The 22,984-nt window shown below is 56.0% G+C and overlaps 3 protein-coding genes across 12 annotated transcripts; 1 reads left to right on the top strand and 2 right to left on the bottom strand.

The window, feature by feature from the left end:
- Positions 1–991: 991 nt before the first annotated feature.
- Positions 992–9,908, bottom strand: chek2 (checkpoint kinase 2). 3 transcript variants are annotated; one of them, XM_086031268.1, is made up of 16 exons: positions 9,676–9,908; positions 5,973–6,654; positions 4,673–4,991; positions 3,718–3,842; positions 3,481–3,613; positions 3,306–3,396; positions 3,139–3,235; positions 3,001–3,054; positions 2,839–2,903; positions 2,650–2,749; positions 2,462–2,548; positions 2,232–2,395; positions 2,010–2,125; positions 1,828–1,913; positions 1,653–1,721; positions 992–1,140 (listed from the first exon to the last, which is right to left on the bottom strand). In XM_086031268.1, exons 3-16 carry the CDS (start codon positions 4,983–4,985, stop codon positions 1,042–1,044), a joined length of 1,599 nt encoding a protein of 532 aa, XP_085887394.1. In that variant the 5' UTR covers positions 4,986–4,991; positions 5,973–6,654; positions 9,676–9,908; the 3' UTR covers positions 992–1,041. The 3 variants fall into 3 exon arrangements, with proteins under 3 accessions (XP_085887394.1, XP_085887395.1, XP_085887393.1); XM_086031269.1 differs by having other exon boundaries at positions 4,718–4,991; positions 9,676–9,898; XM_086031267.1 differs by lacking the exons at positions 5,973–6,654; positions 9,676–9,908 and having other exon boundaries at positions 1,828–2,125; positions 4,718–4,991.
- entr1 (endosome associated trafficking regulator 1) lies at positions 6,111–9,913 on the top strand. Of its 3 annotated transcripts, XM_086031271.1 has the most exons (9): positions 6,111–6,278; positions 6,404–6,537; positions 7,383–7,468; positions 7,535–7,586; positions 8,283–8,356; positions 8,448–8,559; positions 9,060–9,122; positions 9,191–9,330; positions 9,695–9,913. In XM_086031271.1, the coding sequence occupies exons 1-9, from the start codon at positions 6,233–6,235 to the stop codon at positions 9,789–9,791; spliced, it is 804 nt and encodes a 267-aa protein (XP_085887397.1). In that variant the 5' UTR covers positions 6,111–6,232; the 3' UTR covers positions 9,792–9,913. The 3 variants fall into 3 exon arrangements, with proteins under 3 accessions (XP_085887397.1, XP_085887399.1, XP_085887398.1); XM_086031272.1 differs by lacking the exon at positions 6,111–6,278 and having other exon boundaries at positions 6,503–6,644; XM_086031273.1 differs by lacking the exons at positions 9,060–9,122; positions 9,191–9,330.
- On the bottom strand, positions 9,902–22,938 carry ccdc180 (coiled-coil domain containing 180). Of its 6 annotated transcripts, none has more exons than XM_086031256.1 (37): positions 22,789–22,923; positions 22,550–22,699; positions 20,879–20,976; positions 20,630–20,727; positions 20,446–20,555; positions 20,258–20,377; positions 19,577–19,687; positions 19,409–19,504; positions 19,063–19,226; positions 18,558–18,677; positions 18,417–18,496; positions 18,253–18,341; positions 18,046–18,165; positions 17,681–17,854; positions 17,505–17,620; positions 17,151–17,277; positions 16,983–17,046; positions 16,805–16,896; positions 16,519–16,706; positions 16,001–16,426; positions 15,730–15,876; positions 15,526–15,670; positions 14,978–15,094; positions 14,835–14,912; positions 14,546–14,763; positions 14,460–14,470; positions 13,253–13,313; positions 12,575–12,640; positions 12,429–12,495; positions 12,144–12,279; positions 11,897–12,057; positions 10,946–11,071; positions 10,783–10,876; positions 10,510–10,576; positions 10,297–10,438; positions 10,021–10,146; positions 9,902–9,939 (listed from the first exon to the last, which is right to left on the bottom strand). In XM_086031256.1, the coding sequence occupies exons 2-36, from the start codon at positions 22,658–22,660 to the stop codon at positions 10,024–10,026; spliced, it is 4,263 nt and encodes a 1,420-aa protein (XP_085887382.1). In that variant the 5' UTR covers positions 22,661–22,699; positions 22,789–22,923; the 3' UTR covers positions 9,902–9,939; positions 10,021–10,023. The 6 variants fall into 6 exon arrangements, with proteins under 6 accessions (XP_085887382.1, XP_085887383.1, XP_085887380.1 ...); XM_086031257.1 differs by having other exon boundaries at positions 9,902–10,146; positions 16,001–16,181; positions 16,257–16,426; XM_086031254.1 differs by having other exon boundaries at positions 9,902–10,146; positions 22,550–22,702; positions 22,789–22,938.
- Positions 22,939–22,984: the final 46 nt, after the last annotated feature.

Raw genomic sequence — 22,984 nt, 5'->3', positions numbered from 1 at the left:
ATGACAGTTCTTTTCAGTGAACCGAATCATCAGAATCGGTTCATTAAAAAGAACCGTTCATCAGCCAAGAACCATTCATCTCTGTACATTCTTGGAATACAAATACATTAAAAATACACTACTTTAAAGCACTGGCTCGCACAGTGATGAAGCCCAAGGCCACAGGCACTCTCGTAGTGGCGTAAGGATGTGTACCTATAAGAGGCGTGGTCTAGCGAGCGACGTCAGGAACTTGGTGAGAAGCATCAGGGTGTGAGTTGCGGCTTCCAGCAGCTCCTCAATTGCGAGTGGTGACGTCACATTTCGTACGTGTTTTTTGGACCGTTTTTTTTTTGCCTTCGATCAAACCCGAGCTGGGCATTCCAGTGCCTATGCTGACGTTTTTTGTTTGACCAGCTCACCGGAAGTCACGTTTTGCCTCACAACGCAAAGCTAAGAAAGCGCGCAGACTCGAGCCGCGCATGCGGCGATGATCAGAAGCCAGGCTTCGTGCCCTTTCCCGCCACCTGGCCAGGGTTGCCAAATAAGGCCGCCGTTTCCCCCCGACGTATGACGGCTCGTTGGTTGTTTTCTGATTGAGAACATTTTCTGGCAATTTGGGTGCATTGAAAATGGGCTTGGCTTACTTTGACAACACAGTGGCCTTTTTTTGCTTTGCATGGAGACTGTTAGGTCAGTCCGGTGTCCACTTGTACGCAGCAGCAATGAAAATTTGGCAGCGAGATGTACACGTAATCCCTGCAAGTGGCGATACTGAGATCATCTACTCTGAATGGTCAAGTTGGTTCTCGGCGAGGCTCTCCTGACTCCGTCCGGGGATCGGGATGCTGTTTTCAACCCAAAGCCAGCGCAAGTTGTCGGTCGGCTGTCCTCCGGCTTCAGCCGCAGTTTCTGACGCATCGGCTGTGGACACTCAGGCGAGGTGACGAAAAGAGGTCGCCTGACGACAAGCCGGCTAAGAACAGGAAGTGATGTCATGACGTGGCGAGTATTTAAAAAAAAAAAAATCAAAGACTTTATTGGAAAACATTTGCATGAGGCTTATTCCGCGCCAGAGGGCGGGGCTTGTTTGGCAGGACGGCCCTCGTCATCCCGGTCTTCTCGCGGTCGTTTCCTGGACGACGACGACGGCCCCGCCTCCTGCCATCACAAACAACCGTCATTGGTTGGTAGCAGAGCCGGACTGGCATCCCAAATTGCCATCCGCGATTCGCCTCGTGGCGAGTTCGTCTCATTTTGTTAGTTGCTATGACGACAGTGGCGTCCATAGACGGGCTTCGCACTACAATTGGCACACGCTTGCGGGATATCGCTTGAGGAGATGCTCGCCTGTCTTCAGACGACGCCTGCGTACTTGACAGACAGACGCGCGCGCGCACGCACGCACGCGCACACACACACACACACACGGTGAGCTGCTATTCCATCAGCGCCACCGCCAAGAGCAAATCATTCGTTTTGATCCCAGTCTGAGAATTCAAATTGGCCGTTCATTTTTGACGCCTAGTTTGCATCTCCATTCGAGTCACCGCCGATTGGTGCGCGGCCCTACTTGCTGCCGTAACGCGTGGCGACATGCCAAGGGAGTTTGCGTTTCCTCCCAACATTTGGCTTGAGCGAGAACTTGTGTGTGTGTGTGCGTGCGTGGTTACCATGGCAACATGCTCAGCATCAGAAGATGGATACATCAGCCGGTGGGCTTTCTCCAACATCACGGGGTCCTACAAGCACGCAGGACACACAAAATTCATCAACACGCAGACAGGCAATCGCGTTGGAATTTGCCGTTACGCTGCCGCTGGCGGTTGTCACGGCGACAAAGACAACCTGCATCCAGGCGTGCTGGAGCGCCTCATCGATGCTCATCCTGTTGGCGGGCGCCACCACCAGAAGCTTCCTCACCACGTCCTTGGCTGTGACGACACACACGCATGAAGAGCCCGTGAGCACGAGGGTGACGAGGACGAAGACCAAGACGAGGAGGAGGAGGAGGAGGAGGAGGAGGTCACCCTGGTCGGACACGTGGCGCCACTTGGACGGCACCATCGTGAACTGGCCCCGCGTGATCTGCTCGCTCACCGACAGCTCGGAGAAGTTCTCGTGGAAGGGCGGGTACCCGCACAGGCTGCGTGCGTGCGGGCGGGCGGGCGCACAAACAGGCACCGACAGGCATGAACACACGCAAAGGCGCGCGCGCGCGCCTTTGCGTGTATTCAGGCCTGTTGGGTTACCAGACGAAGAGGAGCACGCCGAGGCTCCAGGCGTCGACGGGCAGGCCGTATCCGCCGGCGGTGGCGTGCGTCAGCACTTCGGGCGCCAGGTAGGACGGCGTCCCGCACAGCGTCCTGGTCAGGGCCGCCTCCTCCAGGATGCGCGACTGGTTGAAGTCCGTCACCTGATGCGCAGGCGCGGCTCACGTGACTTTGTTGAAGCGTTGCCGCGACGAGCGGCGGGCGCCAACCTTGATGAGGCAGTCGTCGTCCCGCGACGACAGCAGGATGTTCTCCGGTTTCAGGTCCCGGTGGATGATGCCCTGGCTGTGCAGGTACTATACGCACGCGCACACACAGACAAAGCGACAGGCACGTGTACACGACGCGCGCGCGCGCCAGAGCGAGGCGGGCGGCGCTCGCACGACGGCCGTCTGACCTGCACGGCTTTCAACATCTGGTAAAAGTAAAGCTTGGCCGTGGCCTCGTCCAGCCGCTGTTGAGATTTGAGCCGCTGGAATAGCTCGCCGCCTTCCATCCTGTCACATGGCGGCGCCGTTAGAAAAGGCGGGCCGGGGGCCGGGGGCCGAGCCGGGCCGGGCCGGGCCGGGGGCCCCGGCGCACTCACAACTCAAGCACGATGAAGAAGGTGTCGTCCGTCTGGTAGAAATCCTCTGTCTTGATGAGGCACGGCTGAAGACAAAGCAGAGCGGCACGGTGGGCGGGGACGACGCCGTTGGGCTACGACGAAAAAAACAAAACAACAAAAAGAAGAAAAAAACAAGCTCACGTGATCAATGCGTTGAAGAATCTCGATCTCCGTTTGCGCATTTCTCGTGGCCGTCTGCGAACGGACGAGCACACAAAGGTCAGACGTGGCGCAGACGTCAGACCAACGAGAGAAGAGCACACGGCAACCAATACTCGCTCCTTCAGACTTGAAGTTGTTCTTGTTGATGATTTTCACCGCAAACTTTTTACAGGTGGAGCGCTGGAACGCCAGCTTGACCTCGCCGCACACGCCTCTGAAAGACACCCTCGCAGGAAGTGACATCACGCGCCGCGGGAAGCGACATCACAGGCCTTTACACTCACGTCCCGATCCGTCGAGTCAGCAGATATTTGTCGCGAAGCTCCCCGGGCAACCAGGACTCTTGGTCGGACATCAGGTCGATGAAGACGAACACTGAACAGAGACGTCGTCCTCGTCATCGTCGTCGTCGTCGTCGTCGTCGTCGTCTACGTTACGTCACGGCGATCTGGGTTTTACCTTTGTTGCGATGCTCCGACAGGGCCAGCACCGCGTTGTTGACCAGAGGAAGTTTCTTGCCGCGTCCGATTTTGTTCCCGTCAACGAAGGTCCCGTTGTTACTCAGGTCCTGAACGAACACCTCGGTGCCCTCCTGAGCTCAGGCCGGGGAAGGAAAGGTCAGGAAAGGTCAAGTATGGGAAGGGAAAGGAAGGGAAGCCAAGGTCAGGTCAGGTCAGGTCAGGGGGGCCGAGCTACCCTGTAAATCCGGAAGTGTTTCTTGCTGTAAATCCTGAATCGTAAGGATCCTTTGTGATCGGGATCGTCCAGGACGTAGTGACATTTGGAGTCTCGGCCAAACAAATACTCGTCCTCCACACAGTCTGAAAAACAGCACGCAAACAAAATGCTCGCTACAAGCATAGTCGACGCATTAAACATCATCAACGCAGACGCGGTGACCCGCACGCAATCGCAAAACATGGCCGGCGATGCCATATTTGATTTGAAGCTACCAGTCGGACCGTTACGACGGCTGCAACTGAGGATCATTTTAAGAACTGATTCATCCGTTGATTTTTTTTTTTTTCTCCAATGAATCAGATACAAAAACATTTTTGCAATGTCCATCCCTTAAAGCGGAAGTCAAGATAAGATAAGAATGCCTTTATTGATCCCACAGTGGGGAAATTTTCAAACATATTTTTCAACAACCCAAACATTTGTTTTCAAGAATATGTTCGAAGCAGGCCAACTAGTTGAAACGAGGCATTTTGATGAATATTTGTGGCATTTGTGGGATCGGAGTTAGAGGTAACCCACCCGTTTTGAGCCATCTCAGGGGGCGGCCATTTTGTCACGCGCCGTCGACCGGAAATGACATCGCAACCGCTCGGGGCTCAGGTCACGACCAATCACGGCTGACCCGTTTTCTCAATCTGTGCCGTGCTTGGTCGTGACCTGAGCCCCGAGCGGTTGCGATGTCATTTCCGGTCGACGGCGCGTGACAAAATGGCCGCGCCCCGAGATGGCTCAAAACGGCTGCATTTTGCTGCTTAAGTCCTATTCCACAAAGGCAATATTGATGCGAATGCCTTGTTTCAACTCGCGGCCCTGCATGGGCAACATATTCTTGAAAAAAGTATGTTTGGGTTGACTTAACATTTAAAAAAAAAAAAAGGGGAACATTATTCCAAATTTGAAATTGACGCACAAACATCAATGGATGACAATTGACAGTTGACAATTGTCAACTTGCCGTGAGCGCGAAAGCCCTGCTGCATGGGCAGCAGGCGTCCCCAAGGCTGACTTTCGGGCTCCTCGGGGACGGACGGCAAGGTGACAGGAAGCGTGTCCACGCTGCTCAGCGTCCCCGAGCCGCTGGACGACTGGCTGCCTGGCGCGGGGCCACTGGAAGAACTGGAGCTGCCCTGGGACTTGGACTGCGCCTGCGAGGGGGACAGGGTGGACCGGGCCTGTGAAGGGGACTGAGGCTGGTCCCCCTCTTGTGGAATCCTTTGGGACATTGGAGCCTACAAAGAGAAAAGTGGCTTGTTGAAGCGTCATCCTTGCCTCCTTTTATACTGGGAGGGGAAGAAGAGCACGCAAAATGACTGTTTCCAGAAGTGTGAAGCCCTGGCATGTGGGCAAGGAGAGTCCCAGTGGCAGTTCACTGACAAGCGGCCAAACACAAATGCAAAATGACAACACTCGCAAGGAGCGGACGCAGCACCGACGTGATTGCGCGATTGGCTGCAGCTCCCACAAAGCCACGCCCCTCAAAGGCGCATAATACACAAACACACAAACACAATATGGATGTACACTTGACACTGGGTCACATATTCGTTCAAACACAAATCTTTTTTTTTTTTTCAATTGACAGCAGTCATCAAATAAACCGTTTTTTTTTTTTCCCCTGCGTCTGAACCGGATTGAGGGCCTTTCTTTCCGTTTAGTTTGGTTAAAATGCATTTAATACACGCGTGCATCAGGTTCCGCGCTTTGTCATGTAACAAATTCAAATCTCACGTTCAGGCAGCTCCTCTGAACGCGGGCGTCGGAGTTGAAACGGAGAGCCACAAATGTGTCCGCCAGCTTCTGGAAAGTCTCCAAAACAGGGGTCACCAAGTCCGGTCCACAAGAGCACCTATCCTGCATGTTTTCCATCTCTCCCCGCTGCAACACACCTGATTGAAACGATCAGCTCACCAGCAAGCTTTTCAGAAGCCTGATAACGATACAGATCATTTGAAACAGGTGTGTTGCAGCAGGGAGAGATGGAAAACATGCAGGATAGGTGCCCTTGAGGACCGGACTTGGTGACCCCTGCTCCAAAACGTTTCGGCGAAACCACACGGGCCAAATCTGATCACTGACTCCGCCCACTTGGAGAAGTCACTCGGCGCCCCCCCCCCAAAGGCCGAGAGCTAAACTGCTCCCAAGCTTGCCGACCAGTTACTTCACCGCCGCCAAGCGAGGAGAACGAGAAGGACCAAGTGCACCTTGCCTACCTTGCCTGGCGAACATGCGAGCTTCGTCGGCGGTGGCGTCCTCTTCTTCTTCCGGTACAGCAGGCGCGCGCGAACAGAATTTGAGCGCGAGCCTCACAGGAAGTACAGGCCTTGTCTTCCTTTGGCGTCACCGGCCCAGCCGACCAATGGTGCGTTAGGAACACTGTCACGTGGCGCTGCCGCCGCTTGTTGCTGACTTCCGGGTTTGCGGGACGGACGACGAGCGATGGTCGATCAACGGTGTTCGATGTGACGTCACCATGTCCACACGCGGAGGCCGCGGGAAGACTTTAATTATCACTGAAGGTGTTGGAATTATTTTTTTATCATGTTCATTTTTCTCCACAAAGTTTGGTTGCCTGGCAACGTCAGCGCCGCTCCACTGAGGCTCCATTTTGTTGACCAAAGTTCTCGATGGGTGAACTCTTCAGATGAAAGTGAGGAGTGCAACCCTTTCTCCTTCAGGGAGTTCCTGCGCACCAAGAACCACGACCGAGACCCAGACCCAGACCCAGACCAAGACCGGGACCGGGATGAGGATGCGTCAGCGTGGGAGCTGTGTGACGTACGCTGGGGGGGATGCCTTTTGGTTCACCTAAGGCAGCGTTCCAAAGCTTTTTTAATTTGACTGATGGTTCAACTCGTGCACCTGCGACACTCCTCTATTTGGGCGTGCGTATTGCTGCCACACCAGAAAAAAAAAAGTTCAATATCACATTGTCATGTTTCATGTTTTAATGCGATGAATGTGTTCAACGTGACATCACCTGACAACTTGTGACAAAATGTCACATTTTAACGTGATACGTATCACGTTTTAACGGGGTAAGGATTACGTTACAACATGAGGAATGTCATGTTTTATAGAGATAAATGAAAAGGTTTTCTCGTTTTTAGCTGATCGCTTTGGGGATGGTCTAAAACGCTTAGCGTGGGTTCATGTGAGAAAACTATGACCAGCCGTCATCAAAATTCACATGGGCGTTTTTACTCAGGCTCACTTTAAGCTCTGAAAATAGAACAATCACCAAAATATTTTGGATATTATGCGCATGGAGCTTTTTCCTCCCCATAGACGCTCGCGCTACAAAAAGCTTCACATGGCCAAAGTTAGAAAACTACCACCACTATTGTCATCAAAAGTTGCACGGACATCTCTACTCGTGCCCACATTCATCTCTGAAAATAGCAAAACGATCGCCACAATATTTGGGATTTTATGGATATCGAGTCCCTGTCACTGTCATCCCTAATGAAAGCAGACTGATCAGCTTTATGATTTTTTTTTTTTCCCCAAACAAGACATTTGCAACCATCAGCTTTTACTTTAGAAAATACAGCGGGATTTTTGGGGGACTTTGTAGGCTATCAAAGCGATTGCAATTTGTTTTGGTGTGGCTGGCCAATCAGGAGGAGAGCGCAGCGTGTCGGCGGAGCTTGCGGTCTGAGGTGGATAGCTCCGCCCCCTTCCCCGCCGAGGAGGCGGAGACGAGCGCGTGAGTGGGCCGAACGTCGCCGTCGTACGCGTCGATACGGCCGATGACATCGCCGCTCGTCTTCAGGTTCTACGACGGAGGCGACGAGGCCGCTTGCCCGCGGGGGAGCTTACAGGAGGTATTTGTCCTCGTGCCGTTCATCCAGCGTCTCTCACTCACTTGATCCATTCATTCGTAATTCACACGTGGGTCTTCAATTCATCGGTCAGCCGTCGCACATCCACTTAGCTGAAATCCTTCCATTCATTCGTCACCCACCCGTCCATCAATCCCTCATGCAACTTTTGATGGTGCTGACACGGACCCTTTTTTGTGTGAATGATGCGTGGCACAGTTATGCTAGGGGGCGTGTTTGAGCCTGCGCCTTTAAAAAAAAAAAAAGGGCCCTCTGCATCATTGTGGGCGTGAACACAGCTCAAAGCGGCTCTTGTCGTTGTGTGGCGCACTCGCGTCCGCTAAAAGGACGCGGCCATCCTGGCACAGGCGGGCGACCGAGCTGCTGATAAGCGCCGGCAACTTCACGTCAAAATGATAAGAATGATACTGGAACAATAATGCATTCCTACAATCATTCCGCTGGTCTGATGCCTGCTGTTGGCCAATTTTGGAATGAAATCTAATCCCTAAGGATAATCACAAACAACACATCCACCACAAACGTCGTCGTTGAGATCCACCAGCAAAAGGTCCGACGCGCCGTGCATGTGTCTAAGGTCACGCCCTGGCTACGTCAAATTCCCAAAGAGACGAAAATCCGGCTAGGCCAGCAGACGTGTGTGTGCGCGCGTGTGTGTGTGTGTGTGCGCGGGCGCAGCTGCGTGAGGAGAACGTGTCGCTGAGAAGGGCCGTCGCGGAGCTTCAGAGGATGTCCGACGCAAGCAAGCGAAGGTGAGCGACAGCCAAGGGGCGATCCGAGCGCCGCGCCGCGCCCCGTCCCATCCGCCGGCCGGCCGGCTCACCCGGGTTGCTTTGCGCGCAGGGCGCAGGCGCTGGAGGAGGAGCTTGCGCAGAGGCGGCGGCGGGAGCAGGAGGAGGCGCGAGACCTGGACGCCGTGCTGCGCTCTGTGGAGCGCAACCTGCGTGAGATGACGGTGCGCCAATTGCAATCGTCAGCGCGCTCGCTAACATGTGATGATGATGATGATGATGATGAGGATGAGGATGAGGATGATGCTGCTGCGTTCGCCATTTGCCTTGCTCCTGCGCTAATGCTACGTTCACGGGCGCCACCCGACTTCCAGGCATTAGCACCTGACGACGACGCTTGCGCCGGTAGCAAGGACTTTCCAGTCATCGTGTATGATGAGCGAGGGCCCGACCGATATGGATTTCCAATGTTTGGCAGAATACAATTCCGCTAAGCGGCTAATTGGATGAATAATTGAAGGAATATACGGTCTAGTCAATAAGTGGTAGGAATGACAGGCAGACAATTTGACTGTTACAAGACTTTGTCCTTTTGTATCTGTCGACCAAAAGCAAAGCCGGGCCCCGTGACAGACGCCGTCCGACTTTGCATCGTCACGTAACGGCGCCTTCGCCGATGCCGCGTTACTGGGAACTGCTTTTTGCTTTGCCTATCTTTGCTCAGAAACGAGCGCTGAGGGCCGAAAGCGGCGTGTCCAAGATGAAGGCGGAGCTTCGGCAGCTGCAGGTCATCCACGCACGCACGCACGCACGCACGCCGAGCACATACATTAAGCGCGTGCGCATGTGTGGCAGGAGGAGCTGGAGAGCGCACGTAGCGAAAACGTCAAGCTGAAGTGGGCCGAGCGCAACGTGGTCACGGCCATGAAGCGCAACGCCGACGTGGCGTCCGAGCACCTGGAGCAGACGGTCGCGCACGCGCGCTCCTCCATAAGGTGGCTACACGCCCGCGTTCTTTTTCTAGCTGCTAGTTGGACGCTCCTCATGTTCCTAGCTAGCTAGCGTTAGCTCCTTCTACTTCCTGGCCTGTTGAGTCCATGCCAGCTGTGCATGGGCACGAGGCGGGCGGGGGTACGCCCTCCGATGGCAGCACACAATCCAAACTCTCGCATCCTATTCACACGCCAAGCAAGACAAGGACAGTGAAATATAGACCCTGACAAAAATGCAACCCAAACCACACGCACAGGTCATGTGACGCACTCACACAAACTACGCACAGGCAAGCGACGACACAAACGCAAAGGTGTCACTCGCACGTGAGTGATGTCACGGCCCACCTGTGTTCCATCTGCGCAGTCGCCTGCTGGAGGGGGCGGAGTCTCTGCATCTGGTCTCGCAGCTGCTGCGCTCCATCCACAAAGTGGCCGACGTCACCGCCGCCGAGGAAACGTGACGACGACGGCGACGACGACGACGGCCGATTGGCCGCTTCGCGTGGCGGCGGCTCGCTGAGCGTTGGACGAATGCTTGCTTTCTCTTGGATCGGAACCAACCAATAAAACATTTGCTCTCCTTCTTCTGCTTTATTATCAACTGAAGACCTGACGCAGCCCACAGAAAGTCAGCATGTGAGTGGGGGTGTGTGCACACACAGTAGGGCGGTAATGGTAAAAGTAGCGCGCCTATCAGTGCGTGAGCGTGTGTATCTGCAGCCTCCAGTGTGTCTTCCAGCTTTGGAGTTCGTTGAGTCGTCTTCGTTTGTCCGCGTCGGAATGTGACAGCTGCGACGAGAACACCTGCTCAAAACGCTAACACGCGCGCGCGCACACAAATGTTTTGGTCAGCGTCGCCTGAGCCGCTTCGCTTCCGCGTAAACGTTTTTGAGTGCGGATGTCAAGTCACCCGTGTGTGTGTGTGTGTGTGTGTGCGCGCGCGCGCGCGCGCGCGCGCGCGTGTACCTTGGTGGCAGCGTCCCTGTGTTGGATGACAGCCAGATGTCCCAGGGTGCACTTGGAGGTAGTGATGGCGGCGGTGGTTGCCGCGGTAACGGGGGAAGCGGCATTGCCGGGCAGCGACATGTGAGGGATCCCCTCCCACAACCTGGCGCAAGCGGCGGCAAACCTTTACGGCGAAGGACCGACGGCATGCGACGCGGGCGGCTTGCGGGCTACCTGCGGGGCTGCTGCGCCGTTTCCATGGCGACGTCTCGCTCCTCCGACGTTTGCTGCGACGTCACTTCTGAGCGCGGGACACAAACACCGTCGCCATGGAAACCAGATCAAGCACATTCACATGTGACAGACACGCAGCGGCGACACACAGCGCACAAATGAAGCGCGCGCGTTGTCGTCTCATACACACAGAGACCAAATGTGCGCCCGCACGCACGCACGCACGCACAACTACAACCGCACTCAAATCACACACGCGCGCACATGCGCGACCTGGCAGAGGAAGTCGGTCCATCTGATGGAGGAGGTGCTCCGTCAGCGACGCCAGCGATGTCACAAACTCCTCCCCTCTGCGTCTCATGCAGTCCTGCGCACGAGCGGCAGGTGAGAGGTCGCGCGGCGGGTCGAAACGGCGACCCGCAGCCTGCCAACCTACCTGCAGCTCCCGATGCGAGCCCAAGATGGCGTCGTGGAGTCTCTGTTGTCGGGCCTCCTCGCAGCGCCTCAGCGCCTCCATCTCATTGCTTGAGAGGGACACGCGCAGACCGGCCACGCTCGCCATCTGATGGCACGCGGGTCAAATCAATGGCATGCTAATGCTAATCAAAGCGCATCACATGCAACGCGGCAATCAACATCCTAACGCTAACGCTAACAGGAGCCGGGATGTGGCAAAAGCATCGGCCAGCGGTCGGGCCACGTTAAGGCATCGCGGCCGATGCTACCGCGGCTGTAATGACGTCTTGGTCAAACAATTATTTTCCAGTGGCGCTAGCGCAAGAGCGCGGCGCCGGCCATCCACGGTTGCCGTGGCGATAGTTTCTCCTCAAGGAGTGACCATGTCGTCCCATCAATCAAAAACACGCTAATGGTCATGCGGATGCGCCAGACGAATGGCACGGTTGTCACGGTGATCGGTGATTTTGACGACGCAATCCGTCAGACCACTTGAAGGTAGCCAAGCTAATGCTAAACACGGCCCGCAGAGTGCCGTCTAACGCACAGGTGTCCAAGTCAAGGCCGGTAACCCCGTAATTTTATCCGGCCCGCCAAGGCAAATCATGTGCGTCAACTTCACATTTCTTGTAAATTGTTTTCACCTTTAACAACATTGAGATACGAAATGCTGAGGTGTGGTATTTGTTACCAATCCTCCCCTTAAAATACATTGACGGAAACTGAACAAACAATTACTTACCGGCTTCTAATTTCAAAGCTAGCTATCCGTCAATTTGTTGTGTATCTGTGATCATACTCAACATTTATACGAGGGACACCACAACTGCGATGTGGCCCCCGACAAAAAATGTGACTTTCACACCCGAGGTCCGACAAGACTTTGCTAGCCACGCTAATGCTAACGGCTTCTCAGTCGTCACGGCGATACCTTCTCCTCTTCGCTGGCGGCCATCGTTTCCTCGAAAGAGCGGCGGACTCGGCCCGCCTCTTCCCTCAGCTCCGCCCCCAGCTGTTTCTCGTGCGTACGGATCAACGTGGCGGGCAGCAAATGCATCATGTCGGCCAACACGCACTGCTGCTGCTCCAGCGCTGCGCGCGCGCGCACACACAGTAAAGGATGATGTCATCGAATGTCGGGCCGGGGGGCGGGGCCCCGGCCGGGGCGGCCGTCCGACCTTCCCTGCTGGCGCTGAGCAGCGTGCGGGCGTGTTCGTGATGTCCCAGAAGCCTTTGCTGCGTGTTCTCCACCCACTGGTCCAGACCGGCAGGTAGTCGATGGAAGCCGCCGCAACGCTGGCTCTGGTAGAAGTCCTGACGAGGTGGCCGCCGCCCGCCAGAGTGAAATCAAAGTGGAAACAAACCCGCCAAACCATCAAAGCGGAAGCGCGCACGTGCGCGTCTGCTGCGTGAGAGCCACGGCGTGTGCTTGCTTGACAGTGTACGAGCGCCGCGAGTGTCACCTTGGCAACCAGCAGAAGGGTCTGATGAGTCCTCCTCAGTACGGCGTTCACGATGGAGATGTAACAACTGCGCGCGCGGGAAGTCGGACACTCGATGACATGGTCGCGGGGGACGTGATGCAATTTGGGAGGAAATGTGGACTCACTCTGGATTGGGATCAGCTTCTGATTTGGCACCAAAGATCTGGAGCCTTTTGTCGGTCCTGAACGACCTAAAAGCACATGGACACGCGCTCAACGTGTGTGTGTGTGTGTGTGTGTGTGTCGGCTAGCCTCCCACAAGGTACTGTAGGATTGCGTCGCGTGCAATATTTGATGATGTCCAGCAGATGGCAACAAAACGCTTGTTTTGATGTACTTTTCCACGCACCCGGGTGGGGAGTTTTCTTGTGTAGTGCCCAGAGGGCGCGACCCCGCCCCACAACAAGAGCCGTCAGACAGACGTAGCGCGGCGAGCCGCTAGCCACGAGACGCTAACGCCGGCAACAATGTCAGCGTGATTCATGAAAGGTTTTTGGAGTGATTTCAGAATGAGCTCGTGTTGCTGTTGGCGTGGGCAAGACGAGCCAACTTGAAAAGAAAAGCGTGGCAAGGCATTGGCTAAGGTTTATTTTCAAATTGGCCTTTCTCACTGCGCGTCACCGTCACGCGTAGCATGAACCAGCAACGTTGCTGGTCTTCCCGGTGTGCACGCCAAACAAATGCTTCCGGCAGGCACAAAAGAAATCCTCGAGCACATGTTTTCTTTTTTTAAATGAGGTACTTGAATTACTGGATGACTGCTTTCACTCCATGTCTACGTAGGCACGCACGCACGCACGAACCTCGCAACACCAGCCGATTCGCAGCGTCTTGGCGATTGGTGGCGCTGGGTGGAGCTTCGACCTACACACGGACAGAGATAAAGAAATAAAATCCAGTCAAATCCAGCTGCGTGCGCACCGGTAGCGGGTGCGGGTATTGACCGGTACGGGCCCTTACGGCCGTATTGCAAGGTGTGGCGCGCTCGCAAAGGGTGCCGATAGCAGTCAGCAATACGGCTCGCTGGCGCCCTCTTGTGGACTATGATCAGCAAGTCAATGGCCGGCATGGCAGGACTGACGGGATGTGGTTGGGAGCGCAGCGCGTCTTTGCCTGTCCGTGGCCGCTAAGGTGGCAGCTTTTGAAAGCAGGTTGCAGCTTTTGAAAGCGGACGCATGTTTTTTGATCCAAGTGCAGGATTTGAGTGTTGCTTACAACACGATGACCAATTTGGGGGGTGCGACGACTTTCTCAATGACGGTGTTTTTTTTCAGCCGCAAGGCCCAACTTCAGAGGGCCACGCTTAAAGTCCAAGTCAACCCAAACTGATTTTTTTTAACATTATGTTCTATGCAGGCCCAAGGCAATCTGATTCATTTGAAATAGGAGTTCAGCAGCAAAATCCAGCCCTTTTTGTCCATCTGTGGGGGCGGCCATTTTGTCACTTCTGTCGATTCACTTTTGAAAATGACATGACGCGATTGGTCATTCCCTGAGCGCTGATGGTGTGTGATTTTCAGTCGACAGAAGTGACAAAATGGCTGCCTCCTCAGATGGCTAAAAACGGCTGCATTTCTCACATTCCACAAACGCAATATTCATCAAAATGCCCTTTTCAAATAGTGGGCCTGCATAGAACAGCTTAAAAATATATAGTTTGGGTTGACTTCTGCAAGCTGAACCTGTATTTTTTGGCACTTTTATTACAAATGACTCCCAAATCAACTTGAATTCTGTACGGTGACTGTCCTGCATAAATGAAATAAATGAAAGGTCTCTCTTTGTCATTATGCACCAAAATCACCGGTGGTATTGGTTACTAGGTATCGGTATTAGTGAGCACTTGAGTATCGGTCTGAAAAAACTGCAACTGAACCTCCCTAAAACACGCACGCACGCACGCACGCACACACACACACACACTGACAACCTTGAACGTGCAGACACAAGCATGGACCGGGTTTCAAGATGGCAGCCAACATGTGAAAATGGAGGGGGCGGAGTCAGTACCTTCACAGAACCTGGCGGACATGTTGGAGAGTTCAGAGTGGAGCTTGCTTGCTTGCTTGCTTGCTTACGCGTGCGCGCGCACAGACCTGTTGAGCGACTTGACCACGCCCACTATGGGGTCTTCCATGATGTTCCCTCCCGAGCGGCAGGGCTGCAGCAGGGCAGGGGGCGGGGCCGACCACACCTGCTTTCTGGCTTTGGACACGGTGGGAGGAGCCACGCTCTCCTCGTCCAAGTATTGTCTCCGCCTCCTCAGGTCCTCGCTGATGGCGGCCAACAAGGCGAACACCTGATCCACGCTGACCTGCACGCGCGCACCAGCAAAATGTGCCAACTTACACGCGCGCAGAGAGAAAGCGAAAGACGAGGTCGCACCTGCTCTTCTTCCAGAGTTTTCCGGAGTTGCTCCAGGCGAGCGCTGATGACCGCCTCCTGCTGGTTGCTGCTCGCAGCCTGGGCGCGCGTGCGTGCCGCTCAAGTCAAGCCGTGCGAAAGTGGGCGGCGGCGGCGGCGGCTACCTCGGCTTTGACTTCCATATGAGTGCTGCTGAGGATCCTCTCGATCAACTCGATGAACTTGACCTCGGCCTGCAGCACGCACAGCTTCTCCTCCAGACGCCCGGACGCCGCCTTCACCTGAGAACAGCCAAAAACGCAAAGGCCCTCTTCCGTCAGACGGGTGCCACCCAAAATGCAGCACTGTCACTTACTTAGAGTATTTTTTCCTCTGTACTATGTACAGGCCGAAATGAGTGTTCCTCATACTTTTTATGTAGATGTAGGTTGGTGTGACCGATGTGTATATACACGGTACTGCGTATATTTGCATATATTTGCATAGGTTTGACCCTAAACGTTTGCCGTCAATGTTATACATTAATGGCCACATTATGCCGCCTGTGTCCCCGTGTGACCTCTGTGATCTTTGCTGCTGTAACAATGAAAATTTCCCCACTGTGGGATCAATAAAGGCATTCTTATCTTATCTTATCTTATTCTTATGTCCGCGCCGCCGCTCTGGAGCCATTTGACTCATTTGCACACTGAGCCGCGCGTGCCGGCCGGACCTGCTGTAAAGTCTTGGTCTGCAGGTTGTGCAGGTCCGTGTAGACGCTCTCCTCAGTGACGCTGATGCGCTTGCTTTCCTCCTTCAGACGCCTCTGGAAGATTTTCACTTCCTGCCGCGTGTAGTCGCCTCCCTCGCTGAACAGCCTGGCGGAGCGCACGCGTGACAACGGCGGCGCTTGCACCGAGCGCAAGTCCAGTCCTACCTGAAGGACTTGAGGAGGCGCGCCGTCCGATTTCGCAGCTCGTCCATCTGCAGCTGAAGCGACGCCCGGAAGGACGAGTGCGAGCGCTGGGTGTGTTTGATGTGCTCGTCCAGACGGTCCTGCAGGGTGGCGCTGAGGGCCTCCAGACTGACGCGTGCGCGTGCGAGGCAGGTGAAAGAGCCGCGCCGACAGGACGGGGCGCCGACAGGACGGGAGGGGACGCCCCGCCCCCCTAAACCCCCCCCCCCCCAACGCCCCTCCCCCGCCTCACCGTTGGCTGCCGTCCGTTTTGAGGACGCTGTCCTCCATCTCGCCCAGCGTGGCCGTCAGCCGCCGGTTCTTCTCGTTGGTGGACGTCTGCAGCTCCTGCAAGGCCGCCGTGCAGGAGGCCAGCACGTCCGACACTTCCCGGCAGTGAGCGTCCACGCGCTGCTTGTGCAGCTGCAGCTCGGCTGCGCGCACGCACGCACGCGCGCGCGTTAAGGTGCGCTCGTGCTGGGCGAGGTGCGAAGGGGGCGCGCGCGTACCCATGCGTGGCGTGTAGATGCAGGTCTTGACATGCAACGGATCCAGCGGCTGCATTTGCAGCTCGTGGTAGGCGCGCACCGCCTCCTTCCTGTCCGTCACCGTGGCGACGGCCGAGGTCAGCACATCCTGAAAACGCTGCTCCACGTAGTCCAGGAACCAAATGCGCATCCTGCACGCACGCACGCGTCGTTGTTGCTGCTGCTGCTGCTGCTCGTCTGGCTGTCAAAGGTCAAGGCTGACTAGCGCGCTGAATGCTAACACCTGGTGAGCGCGTGCATGAGAAGCTCGACAGGAAAGGCGCTGAGGTGCGTTTCCTGTTGCTTGCTCATGTTGCCGGGCAGGTCGGAGGCGGGGCATCTGAAGGCGGGGCCCGAGTAGGACACGCCCCTCGCCGACGTCAAGTTGACCTTGCTGCTGAGGTCGTACAGCTCGAGAAGAGACGACTCGGCCTGCGAGCGAGCGAGCGAGCGATTGCGATCGGCTGGCTGGAAAGAGGCGGGACTAAACCCCGCCTCTTTCCAGCCGGCCAATCGCAGGCCGAGCTGACCTCAGCCAGAGAATCAGGAGAATCCTCAGGCGCCGCATCATCCTGACAGCTGATTGGCTCCTCCTCGGCTGTCCCGCCCTCTTGACCGCTCTCTGCGCACACGCACAAAGGAAATGGACACACCAGCCCGATGCGATGGCGTCGTCGTCATCGTCCGTCGTCATGCACACGGACAGACCTCGACTGTCGCTGGTGACGATGTCATCATCGACTGCCGGCAGCTTCTTCAGGTCTTCTGCGCTCTGCGGGGGGAAAAGGCACAGTGACATCATCGTCGTCGTCGTCATCGTCATCATCATCGTCGTCATCATCATCATCATGGGGCGCGCATGCGTGGCGCGCTCACAGGAGTGAAGGAGTTTCCCAGGTGGAAGAAGTTGCTGAGGAGTCGGCTGAACTCCAGCAGCTCGTCCACGAAGGTGCGAGGGAGGCGGTCCAACACGGCGCACTGGTCCGTCACGCACTCGCCGCAGCTGCACACAACAGGAGAGACGCGCGACGGGCATCATCAAACGCGGCCGCGTTCCCGCAGCCCGGGTGGCAGCGGCGCCGCAGCTCAAAGTCGCACAAGTCACGTGACGTAGCGAGGCGAGGCGGGGCGGGGCGGGGCGGGGCGGGGCCCGGCCCACGCGAGGCGAGTCACGCCGGCGTCGCCCCGCCCGCGTCGCAGGCCATTCCGTTAGCGTTAGCTCCGGCCGACCTGTTCCTGATGTTGCGCAGGTAGACGACCGTTTGCTCCAGCGTCAACTTCAACGCCACCTCGCTGCTCTCCTGGCGAAGTGCCACCAGCAGCTCGTCCAGGTACACCTTCTTCCTCTTTTGGGGGCGTGGGCGTTAGCGTGGGCCGGCGCGGGCGTGGGCCGGCGTCACGCTCACCTGCACGTGTTGCTCTTGCGCCAGCCGCAGCTCGTCCAGGCGCCGCTGAACTTCCTCCTCCCGCCCCAGCAGGATGCCGCCGTGCTTCTCCCACAGCGACGCCAGCGCGCGCATGACCACAAAGACGCGCCTGCTCAGACGCGCCGAAGCGCGGTACAGGCTGTCCGAACACGTCTGCGCACACCGCAGGCGCCTTCGTGTCACACGGACGCCGCGGCCAGCACAAGTGAGGCTAAGGGCCGCGCGCGCCACGCGGAGCTCATCGGAGACGACAAACATGAGCCAAGGATGACACGCCCGCGGCTAACCACACGGCGGACAACAATCAGACGTGTGAGCGTCGCGCGACGTGTGTCGTGACTCACGTCGATGGTGGCCAGCTGCATTTCGTCTTGTCTCTGGTGCTGTCCGATCAGAGAGATGAGTTGGCACTTGACGATGTCGCTCACCTCGTCCTCCGGCAGCTCCAGCGCGCACAGCGCCTCCTGCGGGGGGGGGGGGGGACAAAGAGGGCTCCGGCGAGGGCTCCGGCGAGGGCTCCGGCGAGGGCTCCGGCGAGGGCGCAAGCCTACCTGGTAACGCTGCACCTGGGACACGCGATCCTGCCACATCAGCTCGTAGCGACAACGCAGATGATGGAGGAAGTCGGCGTGACACATGTCTGACGGACACACGCGTGCGCATAAGCACCTCGCGGGGCGGGCGGAGGCGTGCGCGCAGCGGGCGGGGGCGCTACCGATCTGTTGGTTGACGGCCGTCAGCTGCGTGAACCAATCCGAGACCAGCGCGGTGGAGAGGGAGGGCGGGACCAAGGAGCTGGAAGAGACGCGCCATTGGACGGACGGCCGATTTTTCCGCCTGGTTTTTGGGCCGTTACCTGAGGCCGGTGACGATGTCGCAGCGTCGCTGGGACAAACGCCGCACGCTCTGGTTGACTTGCTGGAACGTCAGCTCGTCCGACAGCAGGCGCCACACGTCCACGCTCGCCACCGACAACCTGCCACCGGACGCACTCGATGGATTGGACGCCATTTGGCCCGCCCGTCGTTCGTCACTTAAGTGCGCTCCCCGCCGAAAGGCCGGAGAAGCGGCCGTCCATTGTGTCGGACTGAGGGAGCTCTCGCCGTCCACCCGGCAAAGGGGGCGCGGCCGACGTTCGCTCGCACCGGCCGAAGTGCAAAAAAAAAACAAAAAACGCACGCGGTCGGCCGGCTAGCATTAGCGCTTCCTGGCGACCGCCAGCGCGAGTCCGCCTCATGAATAAACGCGTGGCCGCCAAGTGACGGCACAGGCGCAAAGGCCACCGCGGCCTTCAAAGCGGCGGCCGGCAGGACGAGGAAGCAAGTCGCTGGGCAGACAAAGGCAAAGCAAGAGCGCCACACCTGAACTCCTGGAGCACGTGGCTGGCCTGGCTCCGCCTCCACAGGCTGACCGACTCCTCCCACTGCAAGCGCAGGAGCGCCTCCTGCTGGAGGGACTCCTCGTGCAGCAGCAGCAGGAGGCGCGCCGCGCTGCGACGGTTGGCCAGCAGGCACTGATTCAGCATCTGGCAGGCGGGCAGGCAGGCGGGCGGGCAGGCAGGCAGGCGGGCAGGCAGGCAGGCAGGCAGGCAGGCAGGCAGGCAGGCAGGCGGTCAGGCAGTCAGGCAGGCAGGCAGGCAGGCAGGAAGGCAGGCAGGCATCGGGGTCAGCACGGGGTCAAGGTTGAGACGCTCAGTCAGTGGCTTACCGTGGCCTGGCAGTGGATGTGCACGTGTGCGTTGGAGCAAGGCAGGAAGTTGATCTTCTCCAGCAGGTGGCAGTACCTCCTCAGCACCGGTCTGATCTAGGCGCCAGCAATGAGAGCGGCATTGGTTGCCATGGAAACCACCTCCCTGGGCGCGTGCCGCACAGTCACCTTGTTGACTCTCAGTCGCTCGCATTCGCTGACTTGAAGTTCAAAGGTCAACACGCTGGACTTCTTCTCCTTCATGTGCGCCTCCACCGAGCTCCACACGCACAGCACCTCCTGTGAGCGCGCGCGCGCGCACAGTGTACACAGTGCACACATTCCGCCCGGATGTCGTGCAGATGCCGGTGTTGCGCACTGACGCGCGGTCGACGTCGAGTTGTGGAATTGTTGCGTGGCGGTCGTCCGCTCGTGGCGCGCGGGGACGTTTCGTCAAGTTTGCCTCGACGCCGCGCAAAGCTCGTCGCGTTCGAGTCTTGCGCAAAGATCGCGTGGCGCTCGGTTACATCTCGACCTTGACTGAGCCAAGGCACATAATTCACGTCGGAAAAAAGGCTCACGGCACACCACTTGGCAAAAACAAAAAGCGGCCGGGCGGGCTCGTGACGTAACTTTTGTGTCATCGAGTGGAAGCACGTTTGATTGTTTTGCCTGTTACTGTACGTGCTTGGCATCAACGATTGAATAGAACAGGTTTTTAATATTGGCAAATCGAGATTTTTGGGCTCCCAATAATTGCACACCCGATTGCACTCCTCTCACGGCACACTGGGGAGAATGAGCGAGTTGGATGGCGCATGGGGCTCGTGTGTGTGTGTGTGTGTGTGTGCCACATGCCTCCTTGCGTACCTGAAGGCTGCGTTGTTGCACGTCCGTCATGTCGCGCGCCAACTCGTGCAAAGAGCCGTCGATTTGCTGCAGTTTGCTCCTCAGTTGTACACTGTGCGTCCTCACTTGGGCCTCACACACCTACGCACACGCGCGCCATTCATATTCGTGTGGTCGCGTGCGCGTGTTCATGCGCACATGAACTTTACCTGCGCCAGGTGCGTGAGTTGCGCGTGCACGTGGCGCACGGCTTCCTGGTGTTGGATCTTCTTGTTTTGGTGGACGCGCTGCAGGATGTCGCACGACTGGTGGCGGGCCTCTGAAGGCAGCCACAGCGCACGCCGGCGGTCATCGCTCGGCGTCGGCGAGCGGCGGGGAAGATGTCATACTGACCCACGGTGTCGGGAAGCCTGACCACCTCCTCCGCCTCCGCATCGCCTTGGCCGTCATCGTCCTGGCCGCCGTTGTCACCCTCGGCTCCGGAATGTTCCCTGCGCAAACGCGGCCGTTGTGGACGCGTGCGCTTTTGTGCGCTTTCGTGCGTCTGCACAGTTGTGTGCGTACGCGTAGGTCGGCGTATGCAAGCGTGTCTTGGTCTGTCCGTGCACGTGTATGCGTTTGGGTGCCTTTGTGCATGCGTACCTGCTCTTGGCGCCGCACGACGCCTCACAGTCGGCGGCACGCGCACACATTGTTGCTGTGTGTTTGCGCGCAGCCAACAAACTTCTGGACAGACGAACCTTCGAGTACACAAACGCCGTGTTTTATTATTGTCGTTGTTCGCAACACCAGCATGCATTTGATATCGTTAGCACTGTTAGCATTAGCACGTGTTCAAGCGTCTTCCACTTTAAAACTCTTCACATGGTTCAGAAATGACTTGTTAGCGACATGAGAATTTGCACGCATTAGATACCTGCAACGTTAGCATTAGCATGTACTTAGGGTTGCCAACTTTCTCACTCCTAAATAAGGGACAGGTGCACGGTGCCACGGTGGCGTAAGCATGATGTATGAGTTTGGCATTTTTTTTCTCATTGTCACATTAATGCGGAAACCACATTCAAATTAAAATAAAGAAAAGTGAAAAAAATGGACAGTGTTTTTCACAGGACAGCGACGATACGTCACCTCATATGAAAGCGCAATTTGGCTCTTTTCATCAAAAAACGGGTGTAAGAAATCTGAAACGTAAACGAGGACTGTCACTCACCCAATTTATTTTTCCATGGAGACTTTTGGCTGCTTTTGACTGACTCAAGCAGTCTTCTGTCCTTTTGCGCAGCCAGAGAGAAGTCCTTATTTGACAGGTGGAGTGATTGACGCGTGTTCTGAGATTGACGCTTTGTCTGAGCTAGAATCTGTCATGTGTAGTACCGAGAGTCTCCGATTAGGAGCGCTGTAATGTGCTATCACTGTTTAAGAAACAGCAATGTGTGTTCGAGCAAGTATACAAGCGAAAGACATGGAGCTGACGACCCGCCTGTGTCCGTCGTTATTGACAATCGATCGCCATCCAAAGCTTTACTAAAAGCATCTTACGTTCCAGGATCGGTAGATTGCAGTTTTCTGCATTTGCAAGAGTTGATATTGTAAGGTCACGTATGGGACAAACCAAATTAGCCCAATAGCCGGGACGTCCCGGCTAATACGGGACAGTTGGCAACCCTACATGCACTTAACATCAGCAATTTTAGCATTAGCGGGTGCTCCAGCACCTTCACACTCCTTAGATACGCTAAAAATGTTGACTGAGGCTTCATTGTTTTTTTAATCATCATCATGAGCCATATTAGCATGAATGTGTTTCATTTTCATCACCCGTTAAATCTTCACAAATGACTTGTTATTGCAACGTGAATTTGATCATCACAACGGCTTTAGAACGCAATTACCATGAGCGATATTGCCTTTAGCGTTTGTTCAAGTATCTTCACTTTCTAAACATTCTTGAAAGTGCTCCCAAATGACTTATTGTTATCGGCAACATTGGCACGCCTTTATTATTCTCATTATTATTATCGGCAGCGTTAGCACTAGCATGTGCGTTAATTCATCTTCTCACACTTCAAAATGCTCACAAATCATTTGTCGTCATTTGCAACACTAGCATTAGCACGCATTTGATAATCACCTTAGCATTAGTCAAACTCTTCAATGGTTTAATAGAAATTTCGAAAATGTGGATGGATAAGCTCGGAGCCATAATTGCATTTGCACACATCCACGTACGGTCCAAGGCCTCCCTCAGAAAAGATTTACGTTATGATATGGATGAGCGGCGGCGTTCGCCTGAGCATAGGTTGGACACACCTGATCATCAAAGAGCTGCTGGTAAACTTCGCCGCTCGGAACCACGCGGCTCTCCGCCATGATAACGCGAGCCTGCTGCAAACGCTGGCGCTCGACTGACGTCATCTGCATGTCACCTGGAACAACGGGGACCTTCTTCTTCTCCTTCGTCTTCTTCGAACAACCAAAATCGTTTTTTTACCTTTTTTAGATTTTATCAGGAAGAGATCAGAAGTTAACAACCAAAATCGGAGCCAAACCTGCTACACGGACGACGTCACCCACGCGCCCGCTATATGTGCGTTTGTTGTTACTGTCTCCATGGAAACGACAAGGCACACGTTTGATCAACAGAGGGCGCACATGAACAGACACGGCGTGATGGCAGGCTGGGAGCGCGCCCGTCACGCGCGCTGGCCAGGGCGACGCCATCAAGGCGTGACGTGACGTGAGGAC

This window comes from Filicampus tigris, chromosome 5, assembly GCF_054856515.1.
Source record: "Filicampus tigris isolate MCC_2025a chromosome 5, RoL_Ftig_1.0, whole genome shotgun sequence".
In the NCBI taxonomy this organism is placed as follows: domain Eukaryota; kingdom Metazoa; phylum Chordata; class Actinopteri; order Syngnathiformes; family Syngnathidae; genus Filicampus; species Filicampus tigris.
This window is presented reverse-complemented; position numbering and strand designations above follow the sequence as displayed.

What these genes read in the sequence shown, in the direction of transcription:
- ccdc180 (XM_086031254.1), bottom strand. Translation starts at nt 22,660, where the DNA reads ATGCAGATGACGTCAGTCGAGCGCCAGCGTTTGCAGCAGGCTCGCGTT. An exon ending in GCTCGCATCGGGAGCTGCAG is followed by an intron (nt 10,877 to 10,945) that starts GTAGGTTGGCAG and finishes GCTCGTGCGCAG; the next exon opens with GACTGCATGAGACGCAGAGG. An exon ending in ACAGGGACGCTGCCACCAAG is followed by an intron (nt 10,147 to 10,296) that starts GTACACGCGCGC and finishes CGCGCGTGTTAG; the next exon opens with CGTTTTGAGCAGGTGTTCTC.
- entr1 (XM_086031271.1), top strand. Translation starts at nt 6,233, where the DNA reads ATGTCCACACGCGGAGGCCGCGGGAAGACTTTAATTATCACTGAAG. An exon ending in CAGCGTGGGAGCTGTGTGAC is followed by an intron (nt 6,538 to 7,382) that starts GTACGCTGGGGG and finishes CTGGCCAATCAG; the next exon opens with GAGGAGAGCGCAGCGTGTCG. An exon ending in TCCGACGCAAGCAAGCGAAG is followed by an intron (nt 8,357 to 8,447) that starts GTGAGCGACAGC and finishes CTTTGCGCGCAG; the next exon opens with GGCGCAGGCGCTGGAGGAGG.
- chek2 (XM_086031267.1), bottom strand. Translation starts at nt 4,985, where the DNA reads ATGTCCCAAAGGATTCCACAAGAGGGGGACCAGCCTCAGTCCCCTTCA. An exon ending in AACACTTCCGGATTTACAGG is followed by an intron (nt 3,614 to 3,717) that starts GTAGCTCGGCCC and finishes GCCTGAGCTCAG; the next exon opens with GAGGGCACCGAGGTGTTCGT. An exon ending in ACGACGACTGCCTCATCAAG is followed by an intron (nt 2,396 to 2,461) that starts GTTGGCGCCCGC and finishes CCTGCGCATCAG; the next exon opens with GTGACGGACTTCAACCAGTC.